Source organism: Lepidochelys kempii, chromosome 10 (genome assembly GCF_965140265.1).
Source record: "Lepidochelys kempii isolate rLepKem1 chromosome 10, rLepKem1.hap2, whole genome shotgun sequence".
Taxonomy (NCBI): Eukaryota; Metazoa; Chordata; order Testudines; family Cheloniidae; genus Lepidochelys; species Lepidochelys kempii.
The window spans coordinates 25,946,424-25,964,189 of NC_133265.1; the positions used below are offsets into that span (position 1 = coordinate 25,946,424).

General features: G+C 43.0%; 1 protein-coding gene across 2 annotated transcripts in view; it reads right to left on the bottom strand.

Moving 5' to 3' along the window:
• ABAT (4-aminobutyrate aminotransferase) overlaps positions 1-17,766 on the bottom strand; it is a 133,041-nt gene that overhangs the window by 31,212 nt on the left and 84,063 nt on the right. For both annotated transcript variants that reach the window (XM_073362483.1, XM_073362484.1), the window contains exon 6: positions 5,545-5,594. In XM_073362483.1, the coding sequence (XP_073218584.1) occupies positions 5,545-5,594 (50 nt within the window). The remainder of the gene's footprint in view (positions 1-5,544; positions 5,595-17,766) is intronic.

Below are 17,766 nucleotides of genomic sequence, written 5' to 3' on the forward strand. Positions count from 1 at the left end.
CAGCATTACATCTGAGTAATTTGGCTGGCAGCTGCAGAATTCCCTGCAGACAAGAGAGAGGAACCCATTCTCTTGGTCCAGCTCTGAGCCATTCAGCAGCCACTAAGGCTGGAGTAGCCTCCATAGCCCGAGCACCCCTCTCGAAGGCATGGGGAAGACTGAATGATCTTTGTAGCAATGGATTCTCCAGCTCTATCCCCAATTTTCTTCTGTACAACAACATGCAGGGACACACTGGGAAGCTGAACTCCTCTTTGCGTCCCAGGGGTGGGGTCCTCCCCAACTCAGTAGAAACAAAATGTCTCCACTACAAGAGTCCTCGGCACCTACAGAGATGGCCACAGCAAGATTTGCCCCCCAAAGAGAAGCTAGTGAAAGATTAACTACAAGCACATCTAAGTGAAGCCAACATACTAGACCCAGCACAATCTGGCTTTAGAACCAGACACAGAACTGAAACTGCTTTAGTGGCACTGATGGAAGATCTCTTCCTGACAATGGATAGAAGCCAGACATCCATTCTCATCCTCCTAGACCTCTCTGCAACATTCAACGCTATTGACCATGAGATACTGCTGTTTCACCTGACAGAGATGGCAAGAGTTCGGGGTGATGCACTAAAATGGCTTCAGTCCTTCCTGCAGTGATACACCAAAGAACAGTAATGGGAACTGCACTTCTATCACTAGACCCTTCAGTTGCGGGGTTCCACAAAGATTAATTCTCTCTCTGGTTCTTTTCAGCATCTATACGGAACCACTGCGTGAACTGATCAGATGACATGGTCTCAAGTGCCAGTGATATACAGATGATAAACAGCTCTATCTATCCTTCACCACTTATGACCATGTCAACCACCACCAAGATGGCCCTGTGCTTGGATGAGATCAGCTTATGGATGAACAACAACTGGCTGAATTTGAATCCAAGCAGAAGAGGTGATGCTGGTGGGCAAAGGAAAGTATTTTGAGGAGTTTTCAGCCATGATAGTCTCTCCTGTGATTGAAGGTTCATGTCCACAATTGGTCAATTCAGTCCATAGTCTAGGAGTACTCTTGAATTCCTTACACCACAACAGCCACAAGTAATGCTTTCTACCTTCTCTGGTTGGCTGGGAGACTCCATCCCATCCTGATGTATGAAAACTTGGCCTTAGTTATTCAGGCCTTCATCACCTCTCAGCTGGACTATAGCAATGTAAGATACCTGGGCATGAAACCTTCAACACTTACATAACTCCAAATAATACAAAATGCTCCTCAGCAACAAAGGCTACTGTGAGCACATCACACCTGTCCTCTGTGGCTTCCCATAGAATTCTGAATCAAATTCAAGGTCTTGGTCCTTATCATCAAAGTGCTCCAGGGCCAGGGCCCAGGATACCTAAATGATTGTTTAAAGCTCTTTGAGAGCTGTCTGAGACTAGGAAATTAACTCCCCAGGACAGGACTATCACAAACCTCATCACTTTCCGTTCCAAGTGCAAGGTGGATTTCTTTGACCTTGTTTTCTACAATATACACACACAGAAAAAACAAACAAAAGAAATCCATGCCATCAAAACAAGCCACTCCACTGCTTCTTCCTCTGGGAACAGGATGAGTGAACAAAACAGTGCGTGACAGCAGTTAGTCAAGTTGCTTAATACACTCCTAGAAGGTATGCAGATACTATGGCAATGACCATAGTATAAAAACCCTCATAGTTTAGAGTTTAGTGTTGGTGGTCAGTGGGTGATAACTGAGTGGGGAGTCAGTGAGCACCAACCTGTACAGTACACTGTTTGAAAAACAGTTTTTGTTCTTCAAAATCACTGTTAAATTATTAATACAGATTAATTTGGTAAATTTATTCAAGTAACTTGAATGGAATATCATGGATTGAAGTGTTTCTCCATAGCACAGATTTTTAATCTTTGCAGGTGTTTTATTGTCACAAAATATGCTACTTTTATGTTAAAAGTGAATTAAGTACAAGTCAGTAACGTTTGGCAATTAATTAATGTATCAAAGCAGGCTCAACAACCCATGTTTACTACAAAACAATGCTACTTTTCCCAAGTTGTAGAATTACAGTCTGAGCTCCAGTGAAGTAAGTCCTTATAGGTCTCCAGAGAGGAAAGACTGTTTTCCTAAATCCTCTATGTGGTCTCAAGTTGCAGTGGGGGAGGTCTAGGTTGGATATTAGGAAACACTATTTCACTAGGAGGGTGGTGAAGCACTGGAATGGGTTACCTAGGGAGGTGGTAGAATCTTCATCCTTAGAGAGTTTTCAGACCTATCAGTTTTGGCTGGGATGATTTTGTTGGTGTTGGTCCTGCTTTGAGCAGGGATTGGACTAGATGACCTTCTGAGGTCTCTTCCAACCGTAATATTCTATGATTCTATGAACAGTGTCTGTGCGGATCATGTTTAGGAGAGATGGGTCTAGCTATAAAGTTCCTATCTGCACTTTGCAGGCATTCTGATCTGAGATTTGTTCCAAGCTTCTCTCTGACGTTTAAAGTGCCAGTATACAAATAAGCTAGTGCCACCAAACATAATGGTGGTAGACAGCTCTTTGTTAGATTAATGCTACATTGTAATTAGGGTGTTTTGAATAAAGTTATCTCTTAGGAAAAAATGCCCCATTTTAACGAAAATATGATCTATTTTCTGCTGGCACTTAGTTTAAAAACTGCTCTGCAACCTTTTTAAAGTTAAGAGATGGGGGAACCAGACTGCTGCAGAGACGCACGTGGATCAGACAGAGACTTCTCTTAGAGGAGAGTCTACTGATAGAGATTCTTTAGGTTTTAAGTCAGGAGGAGAGGATGAAAGAGGACAAAGTATGGGCCAGATCAGATGAGAAACATTCACACAAAGAATCTGACACATCAGAAAAGGGCAGACAAATAAACAGTGACAAGTTTTTAAAGTGCTTGCACACAAATGCTAGAAGTCTAAATAATAAGATGGGTGAACTAGAGTGCCTCGTGTTAAAGGAGGATATTGATATAATAGGCATCACAGAAACCTGGTGGAGTGAAGACAATCAATGGGACACAATCAGTCCAGGGTACAAAATATGTCGGAAGGACAGAACAGGTCGTGCGGGGGTGGGAGAGAGGGGACACTATATGTGAAAGAAAATGTAGAATCAAATGAAATAATCTTAAATGAATCCACATGTTCCATAGAACCTCTATGGATAGTAATTCCATGCTCTAATAAGAATATAACAGTAGGGATCTATTATCGACCACCTGACCAGGACAGTGAGAGTGACGATGAAATGCTAAGGGAGATTAGCGAGGCTATCAAAAGAAAAAAACTCAATAATAGTGGGGGATTTCAATTATCCCCATATTGAAAAAGTGACCATAATATAACATTTAACATTCCTGTGGTGGGAAGAACACCTCAACAGCCCAACACTGTGGCATTTAATTTCAGAAAGGGGAACTATGCAAAATGAGGAGGTTAGTTAAACAGAAATTAGAAGGTACAGTGACTAGAATGAAATCCCCGCAAGCTGCAAGGACACTTTTCAAAGACAGCATAATAGGGGCTCAACTTAAATGTATACCCCAAATTAAAAAACACAGTAGAAGAACTAAAAAAGAGCCACCGTGGCTTAACAACCATGTAAAAGAAGCAGTGAGAGATAAAAAGGCATCTTTTAAAAAGTGGAAGTCAAATCGTAGTGAGGTAAATAGAAAGGAGCATAAACACTGCCAAATTAAATATAAAAATGTAATAAGAAAATCCAAAAAGGAATTTGAAGAACAGCTAGCCAAAAACTCAAAAGGTAATAACAAAATGTTTTTTAAGTACATCAGAAGCAGGAAGCCTGCTAAACAACCAGTGGGGCCCTTGGACAATCAAGTTACAAAAGGAGCACTTAAAGATGATAAAGTCATTGTGGAGAAACTAAATGAATTGTTTGCTTCAGTCTTCACGGCTGAGGATGTTAGGGAGATTCCCAAACCTGAGCCGTCTTTTGTAGGTGACAAATCTGAGGAATTGTCAGAGATTGAAGTGTCACTAGAGGAGGTTTTGGAATTAATTGAGAAACTTAACAGTAACAAGTCACTGGGAACAGATGGCATTCCCCCAAGAGTTCTGAAAGAACACAAATGTGAAATTGCGGAACTATCGACTATGGTTTGTAACCTATCCTTTAAGTCAGCTACCGTACCCAGTGACTGGAAGATAGCTAATGTAACACCAATATTTAAGAAGGGCTCTAGAGGTGATCTGGGCAATTACAGACCAGTAAGTCTAACATTAGTACCGGGCAAATTAGTTGAAATAATAGTAAAGAATAAAATTGTCAGACACACAGAAGAACATAAATTGTTGCGCAAAAGTCAACATGGTTTCTGTAAAGGGAGATCATGTCTTACTAATCTATTAGAGTTCTTTGAGGGGGTCAACAAACATGTGGACAAGGTCCCTCACCAAAGGCTCTTACGTAAATTAAGTTGTCATGGGATAAGAGGGAAGATCCTTTCTTGGATTGAGAACTGGTTAAAAGACAGGGAACAAAGGGCAGGAATAAATGGTAAATTTTCAGAAGGTAGAGGGGTAACTAGTGGTGTTCCCCAAGGGTCAGTCCTAGAACCAATCCCATTCAACTTATTCATAAATGATCTGGAGAAAGGGGTAAACAATGAGGTGGCAAAGTTTGCAGATGATACTAAACTGCTCAAGATAGTTAAGACCAAAGCAGACTGGGAAGAAGAACTTCAAAAAGATCTCACAAAACTAAGTGATTCAGAAACAAAATATAGCAAATGAAATGTAATGTGGATAAATGTAAAGTAATGCACATTGAAAAAAATAACCCCAACTATACATACAATATGATTCGGGCTAATTTAGCTACAACTAATCAGGAGAAAGAATCACCCTCTTTGGAGAAATGAAAACTCTCCTTGAGAATTCACTGATCTGGTCTTTCACATCTACACAGTGTTGCTGAGCTTTTGGGTTCAGACTCTCATACAGTTCAGGGCTTAATTTGGAATCATGCAAGGTTTTCAGTTAAGTTAATTCAGCTCATCATCCCATGCATTCACCCACATGCACAAGCTAAACTGTTAAAAGTCAAATTAAAAAATATATATACAAAAATCATGGAACCCATGACCTTCAGAAAGGCCATGGCAAAAAAGCAGATTGAATTATAATGCAATATTATTCAAACATCTTTCATGTTGGATTCCCTCCCATAATTTCCACTTCATAGGCAACAAGGGTGTAGGATGCTGTGCTTTCTGAAGACTCACACTGCTAACCAATATATTCACATTATCTGCATAATTATTCCATATCTGACGTCCCAGTCCTTGTCCTCAAAGGACACCTGCACAACACCTTCAAAAGACAAGCCTGGGAACATAAATTTACAATTCGGCTAGACACTGAAAATCATGGACTTAATAAAGACACTGAATTTATGGCCATTTTTTAAAAGTTAACACAAGATAAACCAGTAACAAGGGTGGGAGGGGTGAAGGACTGATTTAATTATTTTGTGTCTTTTATGCAAACCACTTACCAAGTTCTGTGGCTGCTGGAGAAGTTTTATCAGAGATGGATGGCTGTAACCTGAAACAAAAGAAGGAGACTATTTCCATCTGGTTTCAAGTAGCCTTTTTGAGATTTATTCATCAGTATGTACTGTAGTTTAGAGAGTAACTTTATTTACTTAACTTGCTTTTTTCTTAGGGCATGGCTACACTTGCAGATAGAGAGCACTTTGAGTTAAGCCAGCCTTCAGAGAGCGCAGTAGGGAAAGCGCTGCAGTGTGTCCACACTAACAGCTTCAAGCGCACTGGCGTGGCCACATTTGTGGCACTTGCAGCGCCTTTGGGAGGGGTGCATTGTGGGCAACTACCCCAGCATGCCAGTGACTGCAATGTGCTTTTCAAATGGCGGGGTGGGGAGTGGAGTGTGACAGGGAGTGTTGTGTGTATGTGGGGGGAGAGAGAGTGGGTATTTGGGGGACTGAGAACATGTCAGCATGCTGTCTTGTAAATTCAGACAGCAGCAGACCCCCCTCCCTCCCACCTCTCTCTCTCTCTCTCTCACACACAGCATTCCACACTAATGGTTGCTTTGTCTCAGAGCAGATAAGCAGCCAGCTATCAGAAACAGAGCTTTCAACGGGCATATCCGCATTCCTGCAGCAGTTCAAAAACAATGACAAGAGTGGCCTCTTGACTTAAGGGGATTATAGGACGTTTCCGGAGGCTGATCAGAGTGCAGTAATACAACACCTTGTTCACACTGGCGCTGCGGCGCTCCAGCGAAGGTGCAGCAAACATTATTCCACTCGCCGAGGTGGAGTAACAGCAGCGCTGTAGCCGTGGAGTCAGAGCGCTCTACGTGCCTTGCCAGTGTGGATGAGTAGTGAGCTAATGCACCCGGGGCTCCTGTATTGCGCTGTAACTCGCAAGTATAGCCAAGCCCTTAGTGTCGTCTCTAACCTTTGCCTGTATTAAAGTATTAAAGGTTGGTCCCTTTCTAAAGTGGCACAAACCGTTTTTCCCCTATGACTTACATTCTCTTCAGTAGCTGTGGGACAAATGCAGCATCTGATTACAGGGACGCGTGATACCACCAAACACTCTGGTGTAAGACTTCATTGAGTGTTAGGGCTTATCACCAAATTGACAATTAGGTTGAAATGGACACAACATGATCTGTTGTCCTATTAAAGTTTGATTAAAACAGATAACACAGTTACAGACAGTTTGAAAAGGAATCAGGCCCATAGGTGACATATGTGAATCTTTCTTGTATAAATGAAGCTCTTTCATGATTAATCTTTTTAACCATCAGTTTGAAGTGCTGCCATCCACTTGAGTGGTGGAAATTTGCTTCCTCTTCACTCTGGGATTACCATGTTAACACTTCCCATTTCTCTTTAGTACCACATGTATCTGTCACCCACTTTCTTTTACTCAGAATGGGGTCACTGTTTGCTAGATCAGTGCCACTAACATTTTTCGGCTCAGATTCTATTACTGTAAATGTTTAGAAAGCATGCACTGTGGACTGCTTATTTTCCCACTCTGAAGAGATTCTTTCCAAGAACAGAAGGATAGTAATCCTAACCTTGACTTGTTTGAGTAAAATGACCTTCATCAAGCACTGAACATTGTATTTTCATACACACTCATTTGTCCACTCAAAGTCATCCTGGAAAATTATGCTCCATCCTTATGCTTGTCAGCCCATACTAGTCCATCGCTTCCAAGCACAGAAGGGATGAATATCATATAAATATCACGCAAAAGTGGCCAATGATCACAAAGTGGGAGGAGAGGACCCCTAGTAGCATCATTCCACCTATCACCCCTGAACTTGTGGAAGTTCTTACACAAAAATGGCACATAGTTTGGGCTCTTGGGTTTGGTGAGGGGGTATCTGATATAACCCCTGGCAAAGTAGCATATTATATCCAAATGAACAATATGAACTGACACTGGATAGCAATGGAGTCTGGTTGCTCTAGAGCTATAAGAGTTCCTTTGGCCAATGGACAGCAAGAGCATCCAGCGACCTGTCACTCAACAGCAGACCCACAAGTTCACTGTTCCCTATGGGAACTTTTGGCCAGGCCCACTCCCCCAGTGACATGCTGCCTCAGGAAGCCAGCTTCAAAAACATGAAGTTATGAGAGTTATTGATTCCCTTCCCACCTGTTTTCTTCCCCAAAGGGAATAACAATTTGCAGGAGAAACAGCACTTCATTTAATCAATACTGAGGACTTCAGTAACTCATCCAGAGGTTATGGCCCTACTACAGGAGTGGGTGGGTAAGGTTCTGTGGCCTGCAGTGTGCAAAAGATCAGACTGATGATCATGATGATCCCTTCTGAACGTAAAGTCTACAAGTCTATAAAGGAAAAACAATGCCAAGCAAGTCTGCATTAAAATAGTTGTGGGTGACAACTACACATTTACTGAACTCCTAGGGTAAGTTCATTTAGCTATTACAAGTTTCATTACATAATGCAGCCTATCACAGAATTATGGACCAGATTTAATTATGGATTTTTTGTCCGTAATAAAAAGGTACAGTTATAATTCAATGGCAAAACAGCACTGTTCTAGCGAACGTTTTGTACAGATACCAACAATGCTGAGGCCTACTCAAAAGCGAGAAACACTAGGCATCGCGCAGAGGTCTGCCAATGGCTTGACAGCTCTCTCTGGCACATCTGTTACATTTGGATAGCATTCATAACTACTTGCCCACATTAAGCATTCATTTCACACAATCTCTGCAAGATTCTGCCTTTTTAAAAAAAGAGCATATATTGGGTCACATTCTTAGCCGTGTCTTCATTTGTGCACATGCATATACATAAACCCACATTTTGCAGGTGCAGACACCAGTGCATGATCTTTTACAATCCTAACACAAGGCGTGGGTGTGCACATGCACCAAAGTACATAGACAGGTGCATGCCAAGGCTATAAGTCAACCGTACTGTATTTGTTTGAGGTGTAACACACGCAGTAATGCACACGATGGCAGTGGAGTGTACAAGTCTTTGTAACATGTTATAACAGTGGTTCACCTCCATTACCACTAGAGATCCCTAGTTATGAATCACTATTTAAAGTCAAGAAAACCAAACCAAAACTTATGTTAGATGTGCTGGTTTTATCATCTTCCATCATGCTGGGGACAGGAAGAGAGAATGACATGGCAGTCGTCACTGCCTTTCTGCAGAGACATCAGGAATAGGTGTTTCCATACCTCAACGACTGGCTGATCAAAGGTCGCTCCAGGACACAAGTGGAAACTCAGGTCTCGTTTATCAGAACCACCTTTGAGAACCTGGGTCTGTAAAATCGACTCTGTCCCCCATCCAGAGGATAGAGTTCACAAGGGTGATAATGGACTCGACCCAAGCCAGGGCATTCCTCCCACAGGTGAGGTTTCAACCCTCAACGACATGATCCAGGGAGTCATGCAGTTTCCCACCACTACCATGAGAAACTGCCTGAAGCTTCTCGGGCACATGGCAGCCTGTACTTACGTGGTACAGCTCCAGCCACTCCAGTCATGGCTCGTGTCAGTCTATCGACCAGCCCTGGACAGCTTGGACAGGATCGTGACCCTGCCTTGCCCTATCCTCGATTTGTTCTGCTGGTGGACCAATGCCCAGCAGGTGTGCTCAGGAGTCCCTTTTGCTGCCCCACAGCCAACCCTGTAGTTGGTGATGGACGTGTCAGACTTGGGCTGGGGAGCTCATCTGGGGGACCACAGGACTGAAGGCCTCTGATCACAGGCAGATCTGCGCCTCCACATCAATGTCAGATAGCTCAGAGCGGTGTGCTTAGTGTGTCAGATATTCTGCCCTTTCCTAACTGGACAATAGGTATCAGTCGTGATGCACAATATGGCTGCAATGTTCTATATCAACAAACGGGGGTGCACGCTCCTCTCCCCTATGCCAGGAAGCCCTTATTCTATGGGACTTGTGTGTAGAACATTCAGTCCACCTGCAGGTGTTGTACCTCCCCGGGATTCAAAACGACATGCCGAACCACCTCAGCAGGTCATTTCGCAGCCACGAGTGGTCCCTTTGCCCGGACGTCGCAAATTCAGTCTTCCAGAGGTGGGAATTTCCCCTAATTGACCTCTTCGCCATGCGATGCAACAGGAAGTGCCAGCAGTTCTGCTCCTTCCAGAATCATAGCCCAGGCTCCACAGCACATGTGTTCCTCTTCCATTGGGGAGCGGCTCTCCTGTATGCATTCCTGCCGATACCGCACGTTCACAAGGTCCTGCTCAAGATCTGCAGAAATCGTGCTCAGGTCATACTGATAGTACCGGCCTGGCCCCATCAGCACTGGTACACATCCCTCTTAGACATGTCCATGGGAGCCCCGATTACCTTGCCAATCTCCCCGGACCTTCTCACAAAGGATCACAGATGTCTCCAACACCCAACCCTACGGACACTCCATCTTACAGCATAGAGGCTCTACATTTGAATCCATCGGAACTTTCCTGTTCAGACCAGGTTAGACAGGTCCTCCTTGACAGTAGGAAACTCTCGATGAGAGCCACATACCTTGCCAAAAGTGGAAGAGATTTTCAATCTGGTTGGCGCAGCGTGACTCACCCCCGACACTAGCCTCAGTGCTGCACATTCTAGACTACCTTCTATATCTGAAGCAGGAGGGTCTCTCGTTGACTCCTATAAGAGTACAATTGGCTGCCACCTCAGCCTTCCACCCGGGGATACAGGGCCGCTCGGCTTTTACTAACCCCATGGTCAGCCGCTTCTTAAAGGGGCTCAACAGGTTGTACCCGCATGTCCGTCAACCAGTTCTGGCCTGGGATCTCATCTTGGTCCTCTCTAGGTTCATGGGGCCACCTTTTGAGCCTTTAGCAACATGCTCCCTGCTCTCTCTCTCCTACAAGGTTGCGTTCCCAGTAGCGATAACCTCGGCCAGGAGGGTGTCTGAGCTCAAGGCCCTAACTTCAGGCCCACCCTACACCAGGTTCTTTAAGGACAAGGTTCAGCTCAGGCCCCACCCTGCTTTCTTTCCGAAGGCTGTCTCACAGTTCCATATCAACCAGGACATCTTCCTCCCCGTTTTCTACCCTAAACCTCATTCTAGTAACAGAGACTAGACAGGGAGCAGAGACTCCACACTCTGGATGTCCGCAGGGCGCTGGCCCTTTACACTGAGAGAACGAAACCATTCAGGAAGTCGGTCCAGTTGTTCGTGGTGGTGGCTGACGGGATGAAAAGGTCAGTCGGGTTCATCCCAATGCATTTCATCATGGATCGTGTCCTGTATCCATGAGTGCTATGACCTGACAGATGTTCCTGCACTTCCAATCACGGGGCACTCTACCAGGGCGCAGGCTTCATCTACAGCGTTCCTGGATCAGGTTCCTACCCAGGACATCTGCAGAGCAGTGACATGGTCTTCTATTCACACTTTCGCTGTGCATTATGCGATGACCCGACAGGCAATACTCCAATCAGTGGACAGCTCCAACCCCACCTCCTAAATTTGGCTTAGGAGTCACCTGATTGGAATGGACATGAACAAGCACTTGAAGAAGAAAAAACGGTTACTCCTAGTAATTGTTGTTCTTCGAGATGTGTTGTTCACGTCCATTCTAACACCCACCCTCCCACCCGTCTGTTGGAGTAGCCAGCAAGAAGGAACTGAGGGGGTGGTGGGTTGGCAGGGCTCTATATTAGGCGCCTGGGAGGCGCGACTCCAGCAGGCACCCAGGCCGATCTGACGGATTCTGCTAGGGGAAAAATCTTCCGGCCAACATGCACGCGCACACACCTGATTGGAATGGACATGAACAAGCACTCAAAGAACATCACTGGCATTCAGATGAATTTTCAAATAAATAGCTGACTGTAAAAATCAACTGAACTAAAACCAGCGATTTCTTTACCTCTGGCCCAGACTGGAACTTTGAGTCCTTTTTAACATATTTTTATTTTAATAGCAACCCTCATTAGAGACCAAGATTAAATCTTGGGCTATCTGTTTCAGCAATCAATATTTAAACTTCTGCATTAATATTTCTCTTCCCTACTGCAACATCTTCAAGAGAATACATTAAAATGTTAAGACCCAACTCTTTGATAGAACCTGGAAATACTAAATATGAAACAAATCTCATATGGCACACGGTTCATTTGTTACAAAGCAACACGTCTGAAGGTAGCATTAGACAGAAGTTAAGCTATGCTAACTGCTGTAGAAACTCCAGGAATTTCTCTGAACTGGGAGATAAGTCATGATCAAATTTTGTTTCAGAATTTAAAAAAAAAAAAAAAAGGACCCATAATGTGGGTCTCAACCCACAGTTGAGAACCCCTGTCCTAGTCACACCTTCTCAAGGCTTAACTTTTTCTTGAACATCCCTCCCACTCTATACATCAGACACTGCAGTGCTCCACCACCTAACACCTAAATGCATCTTTTCAATCTTGATGACCAATACCACGCACACTGGGCTAAATTCTGATCTCAGTTATTCTTGTGTAAATGCAGAGTAATGTCAATGAGGTCAATAGAATGACTCAATTCACACCAGTATATCTGAGATTAGAATCTAGCCTTATATTTTAAAGGAGTCCCTAACAAAGACACTACATAGGAACACCATTTTTTTCTTGAATTAAGTTGCTCTGAAAACACTGCCTACCTCCTGTTCTCCTCTCTGCATGTAGCTCGTTTTATACTAATTTCTCCTTATCTCTGTTCCAGCAATACAGTACAACATCCTTCACTTGTCACTGATCATACAGCAGATAATTATCTTTCAAAGAAGAAAAATCTGGAAGCTGGGAGGTATCAAGGAGAGAAAAACCAACTTCCTAACACTCTAGTTTTTAAGTACCAAACACATCATCCCACATTCTTGCACAATTAATCATCACACATTTCTCAAACGCAAGAAAAAGGAAAAGGGAAAACTATATTAGAAACCCCTCCACTAACCCACATACTAATGAAAACATCTCCCTAATTTTCTCTAGTACAAAATTGCATAACCACAAGTGGTAACTATGTACATAACTGAAAGATATTGCTTTCTGAACTGGACTGAAACCAAATGGAGCTCTTGCTGCATTATGTTTTTTTTTTCATATGCAGTGATTGGAATAGTGCTGTAAAAAGTAAAGGTGGTTCTTAACAAGAACATTTAAGATATGATGAGCAACTGTATGTTATACTAGTGTCCAAAGTCTCTCCTTTAGATTTGATAGTGGGCATGATACAAAACTCTGGTATCTGATCAGAGATCAGACTAAGTTTCATACCAGAAACTAAGTCAGTTGTGTGGAGAACAAAGTCAACTTCTTTAAAAAAAAACCCACCTATTAATTATGAAAAAACAATGGAAAGAATGGGAATGATTTGAGAAAAAAGTATAAACTTCAGCACAGGGTAGAAAGGTCTTATTATTTGGAACCTTTATAATATAGATTTTCATGGATATTTGGATTTATTTAGATAAGTGTTTATCTGATAAAACAAGTCCACACTAAATTAATAGCAAAAACATAACCAAGTGCTGTAGAATCTTAGACGAACACATTAATATATAAAAGGAAACCAACATGGTGTGCTACCATTTCCACCTAAAGAGGCCCAACAACAGAACTCCTCATGCCGAAATGAGAGCTCTAACACAAAACAAGAATAAAGCCAACAGGCTTTCAAAAACTTAAATATAAATCTGTCCTGTGTTCTGATACACTAAACAATGGCTCTGACTGTTCCAAATGCATGGCCTTTCCACTGAGAATGCCCTCATACTATGGCTACAGGTATGTTAACCCCAGGAACCAACAGCAAGAAAAGACTCTCCAGCTCTTACAGTCTGTGACTGGATATGGGTGATCTTTTAAATAACTCCATCTCAAGCTATTTAGGACTTTATAGATTGTACTTGTGATGGGTTCGGTCACAGAGACCCCCTTGGGACTGTCACCTGATCTGCTGAAATTACCTCTGAGCCCATTTTCCCTGCCAGTTTGAGACTTCCAGAACCCAGTCTTGTTGAGCCAGACATGCTAGCCTGCTGCAACACAGACCCAGGGCCTGGTCCATGCCCACAAAGCTGCAGACTTAACTGAAAACAGCTTAGCAGGTTACCTGTCTCCAGCACCCAGACACCCAGTTCCCAATGGGATCCAAACTCCAAATAAATCTGTTTTACTCTGTATGAAGCTTATACAGGGTAAACTCATAAATTGTCCGCCCTCTATAACACCGATAGAGAGATATGCACAGCTGTTTGCTCCCCCAGGTATCAACCACGTACTCTGGGTTTATTAATAAACAAAAGTTATTTTATTAAGTATAAAAAGTAGGATTTAAGTGGTTTTAAGTAATAACAGATAGAACAACGTAAATCACCATGCAAAATAAAGCAAAAACATGCAAGGCTAAGCCTAATACATTAAGAAACTGATTACAGGTAATGTCTCACCCCCAGAGATGTTCCAATAAGCTTCTTTCACAGACTAGACTCCTTCCTAGTCTGGGCCCAATCCTCTCCCCGGTACAGTTCTTGTTAGTTCCAGCAGACATCTCAGGTGGTAAACAGGGGTTTCCTCATGACTGGCAGCCCCTTTTGTCCTGCTCCACCCCCTCTTATAGCTTTGGTACAAGGCGGGAATCTTTTGTCTCTCTGGGTCCCCACCCCTCCTTCTAAATGGAAAAGTACCAGTTATAAGACGGATTTCGTTATCAGGTGACATGGTCACATATCACTGTAAAACGCCTAGTCTCCATTCCCCATGGGCTGGCCCACACGTACTAAGGAAGGCTTTCCAGTAACTAAGGCCATTTACAACTGATTGTTTCTGGAGCACCCTTAATGGTCTCCAATTAATAGGTTTACATCAATGATACAAGTTTATATCTTATTCTCCTAACTCCAGATATAGAAATAATACATGGAAACAAATAGGATGAACACACTTAGTAGCTTTCTAATGACACCATACAAGGGGTATTTAGCGTAAAGCATATTCCAGTTATGTCATATTCATAAGCATATTTCCATAAAGCATATGGAGTGCAACGTCACAGTACTCACACACTTGCAGAAAGATAGCCAATGCAAAGCAGAGAGCAGATTGGGTTATGAATTCACTGTGGCTCACCAAACTCAAGAGAAGAGCAGCTACGTTCCATACTAGCTGAAGGTCTCAAGTGTTTGTTATGGGTAGCCCCAACCAGAGTGCATATACATAATCTAGCCTGAGAGTTATAGGACATTGATCAATGATGCATAGTCTGCTTTGGAGAGAAATGTTGCCAGCCATTGGTGACTATACCACCTGTGGTAGCTACTTCTTATCTGTGAATCTACAGCCTGTAATGGATCCAATGTAACCTTGAAACAGGTATCTATATTGGTAAAAGCCAGACAAACTCCTGAAGTCAAAGCTGTACTCTCAGCCTTAGCCTGTTCAACAAATGCTTTCCTTACCTACTAGCATCAATTTGTCTTAACTCATCTGAGCCGCAGCCAGTTCGCATGCACCCAGTCTCTTCCTTTTGCTATCAGATGCTGTTCTTTCCCATTGTTGAAATTAGAAGAGATGTAGACCTAAAGCACTGTTATCACTGCAGACCAAAATATGTTCCCTAAACAGCCACAGATATACACTGAACACAAGGGTCACAAAATGGAACCCCAAACACAACACCCTTGGGAAGAAAAAGCACCTATTACCTACTCTTTGAGCACTCCAGACAGAAGGAGCAAACCTCTGAAATACTATTCCATCAACAACAGTAAGTCAGTGCAGGAAAGACAATCAAGCCTTGTGATCAGTGGTAGCTTTAATGTATGTTGTAACTTATGATTTTATTTTCTCTGTACTGAAACTTTGAATTCCTATGGTTCTGCCTGTCTGCAGAAGCATTTCTGTTTTCAGAGTTGCTGTGGCGTATTACAGCTGAGACCATGCACTCTCCGGGTTCCTTCTTGCTTTCCTAAACTAAAACAAGAGAGTCTATTTGAAACTGAAAAAATATATTCTGCCCTTATCACAGAGAAACATTACAGTATTGCAGGCTGCTGATAGGACTAACTAAATCAAGGGTGCTTAACTTATGCCCATCACTTGTCAATGGGACTACTCGCATGCTTAAGGGTAAACAGACATGTAGATATATGCAGTACCGGGGCCCTAGTATATCTATTTTAAAGTCTGATTTTAAAATAATGTAAGACCCAAGGCAGGGACCAGCATATTATTTTATACTCCCTCTCTTTGGTTATTTGGAAACCTCATTTTTCTTGGTACTGACAGTCTTACTTCATATTGATGTCATAACTAAGCACATCATGCCTCTAAATTCCTTGTTCTAGTTTCATTATAACAACCTATCTTTTCTTTCCAAGCACTGACACATTAGACTAACATGAGAGAGGATCAATTTTAAATTTTAAATACTGTTTTGAACATTTTGGTCTACAATGAGTAAAATCTCAACAGTATTTTAATTGTGTGTCATGCTACCAGGAATCATTTAAGATTATTATGAAGAAAGTAGATCTGGTTACCCAGCCACAGACAACACAACTGAGTTTGCACTGAATCTATCGGGGAAGTATCGGGGGTATGTTGGAGGGAATAAAGTGATTATCTGCTGCTGCTGAAAAACTACCTGCTGTATGAGAGACCTCCAGATTAAACCCTATGGAACGCTGACATGAACAGAGACAACTATCCAAGAAGCTTAGATACTAACTTTCATATTGCTTGTAAAAATGTGTAAATATGCTGCCTTTATTCGGATGCCCCATCCTTCTCCAAAGCCCAAATTCAGAGAGTGTCCTCTCCCCATTCTCTTTCATTTTTCCATCCACACACAATGTCCATCCTAACTCATGCCATCCTCTTCTTATTCTCCATACCCCAACCCCTGCCATTCTGACCCCCTCCTCACATTGTTCATTCTTCTCTCTCCTCTGGTATATCCTGTTGCTTCCCTACTCCACACACAAACCCCAGACAATTGAGGTGGAGTCCCTGAAGCCTGACTCTTTCCCAAAAGCAGGCTGCTGGATTTGTGGTCCCCCAAGCATTTCTGAGAAGGACTTACATCCATGTGAGATTGATAACTCAGTTCCTCTTCTTGCCAGTTAATCATTACATAAATATTATCAACAAAGAAAAAGTCCAAGAAGCAGAATATAATGGACATTTAGGCTAGAATGGCAAGGAGGTGGCATTCTGTTCTGCTGCCAACAAGGGCACTTGAGTCAGCAGCCTCAGGGCTCCCATTCTCCCAGTTTATGTCTACACTGCAGTTAGACACCTGCGGCTGCCCCGGGCTCACAGGGCTAGCTAGGGCTAAGCGACTGTTTAATTGTGGTGCAGATGTTCAGGCTTGGGCTGCAGCATGAGCTCTGGGACCCTCTCACTAACCAATTCATCCCTGTTGCTCAACCCCAGATCCAAAATGGATGAACCTCTAGTTGTTTCCTTGTCTTTATGAAAAATTGTATATGGGGCGTATGCCATAAGTGCTCCAATTTCACCAACCCGCCAGGCAGACCTTGTAACAAGAAATGCTGTTTTCATAGATAAATGAACATAGGAGCATATTGCCATTGGTTTGAATGGAGGTCTAGTAAGAGAGTGTAGGAAGAGGCCAGGGTTCCAAGTCAGGATTGGATCCCGTACGTGAGGGTAAAGATTTTGGAGGTCCATAGGAATCGTTTCATGAGAGGGTGGGTGAAGACGGAGTGGCTGTCTATCTCAAGGTCATGATGGCTGCCAAATGCACATGAATGGAGCTCGTGGATAACCCCAATTGAGGTCTAAAATATAGTCCAGGATAAGTGGTAATGGAGCGCTCATTGCCTCGACCTGATTGGAGGCACACCAGGATTGGAATCTAGTCCATTTGTGGGGGTAACTCGTATCTCACCTGCTATTAAAGAGTACTTGTTTAACTGACTACTTGTTTAACTGCTTCCGATCAGGTTATTTCCACATAGGTCTAGACGTGATAAATCGATTCCCGAGCACTTTCCCATCAACTCCTGTTCTCCAGCGCCGTGAGAGGCACAGGCAGAGTCAAAGGGGGAGCGTCAGCAGTTGACTCACCGCGGAGAAGACACCACAGTAAGTTGATCTAAGTACATCGACTTTGTTATTCACGTAGCTGAAGTTGCGTAACTTAGATTGATCACCCCTACTGTAGATCAGGGCTAAGTGAGACTTGCCAAAGTTCT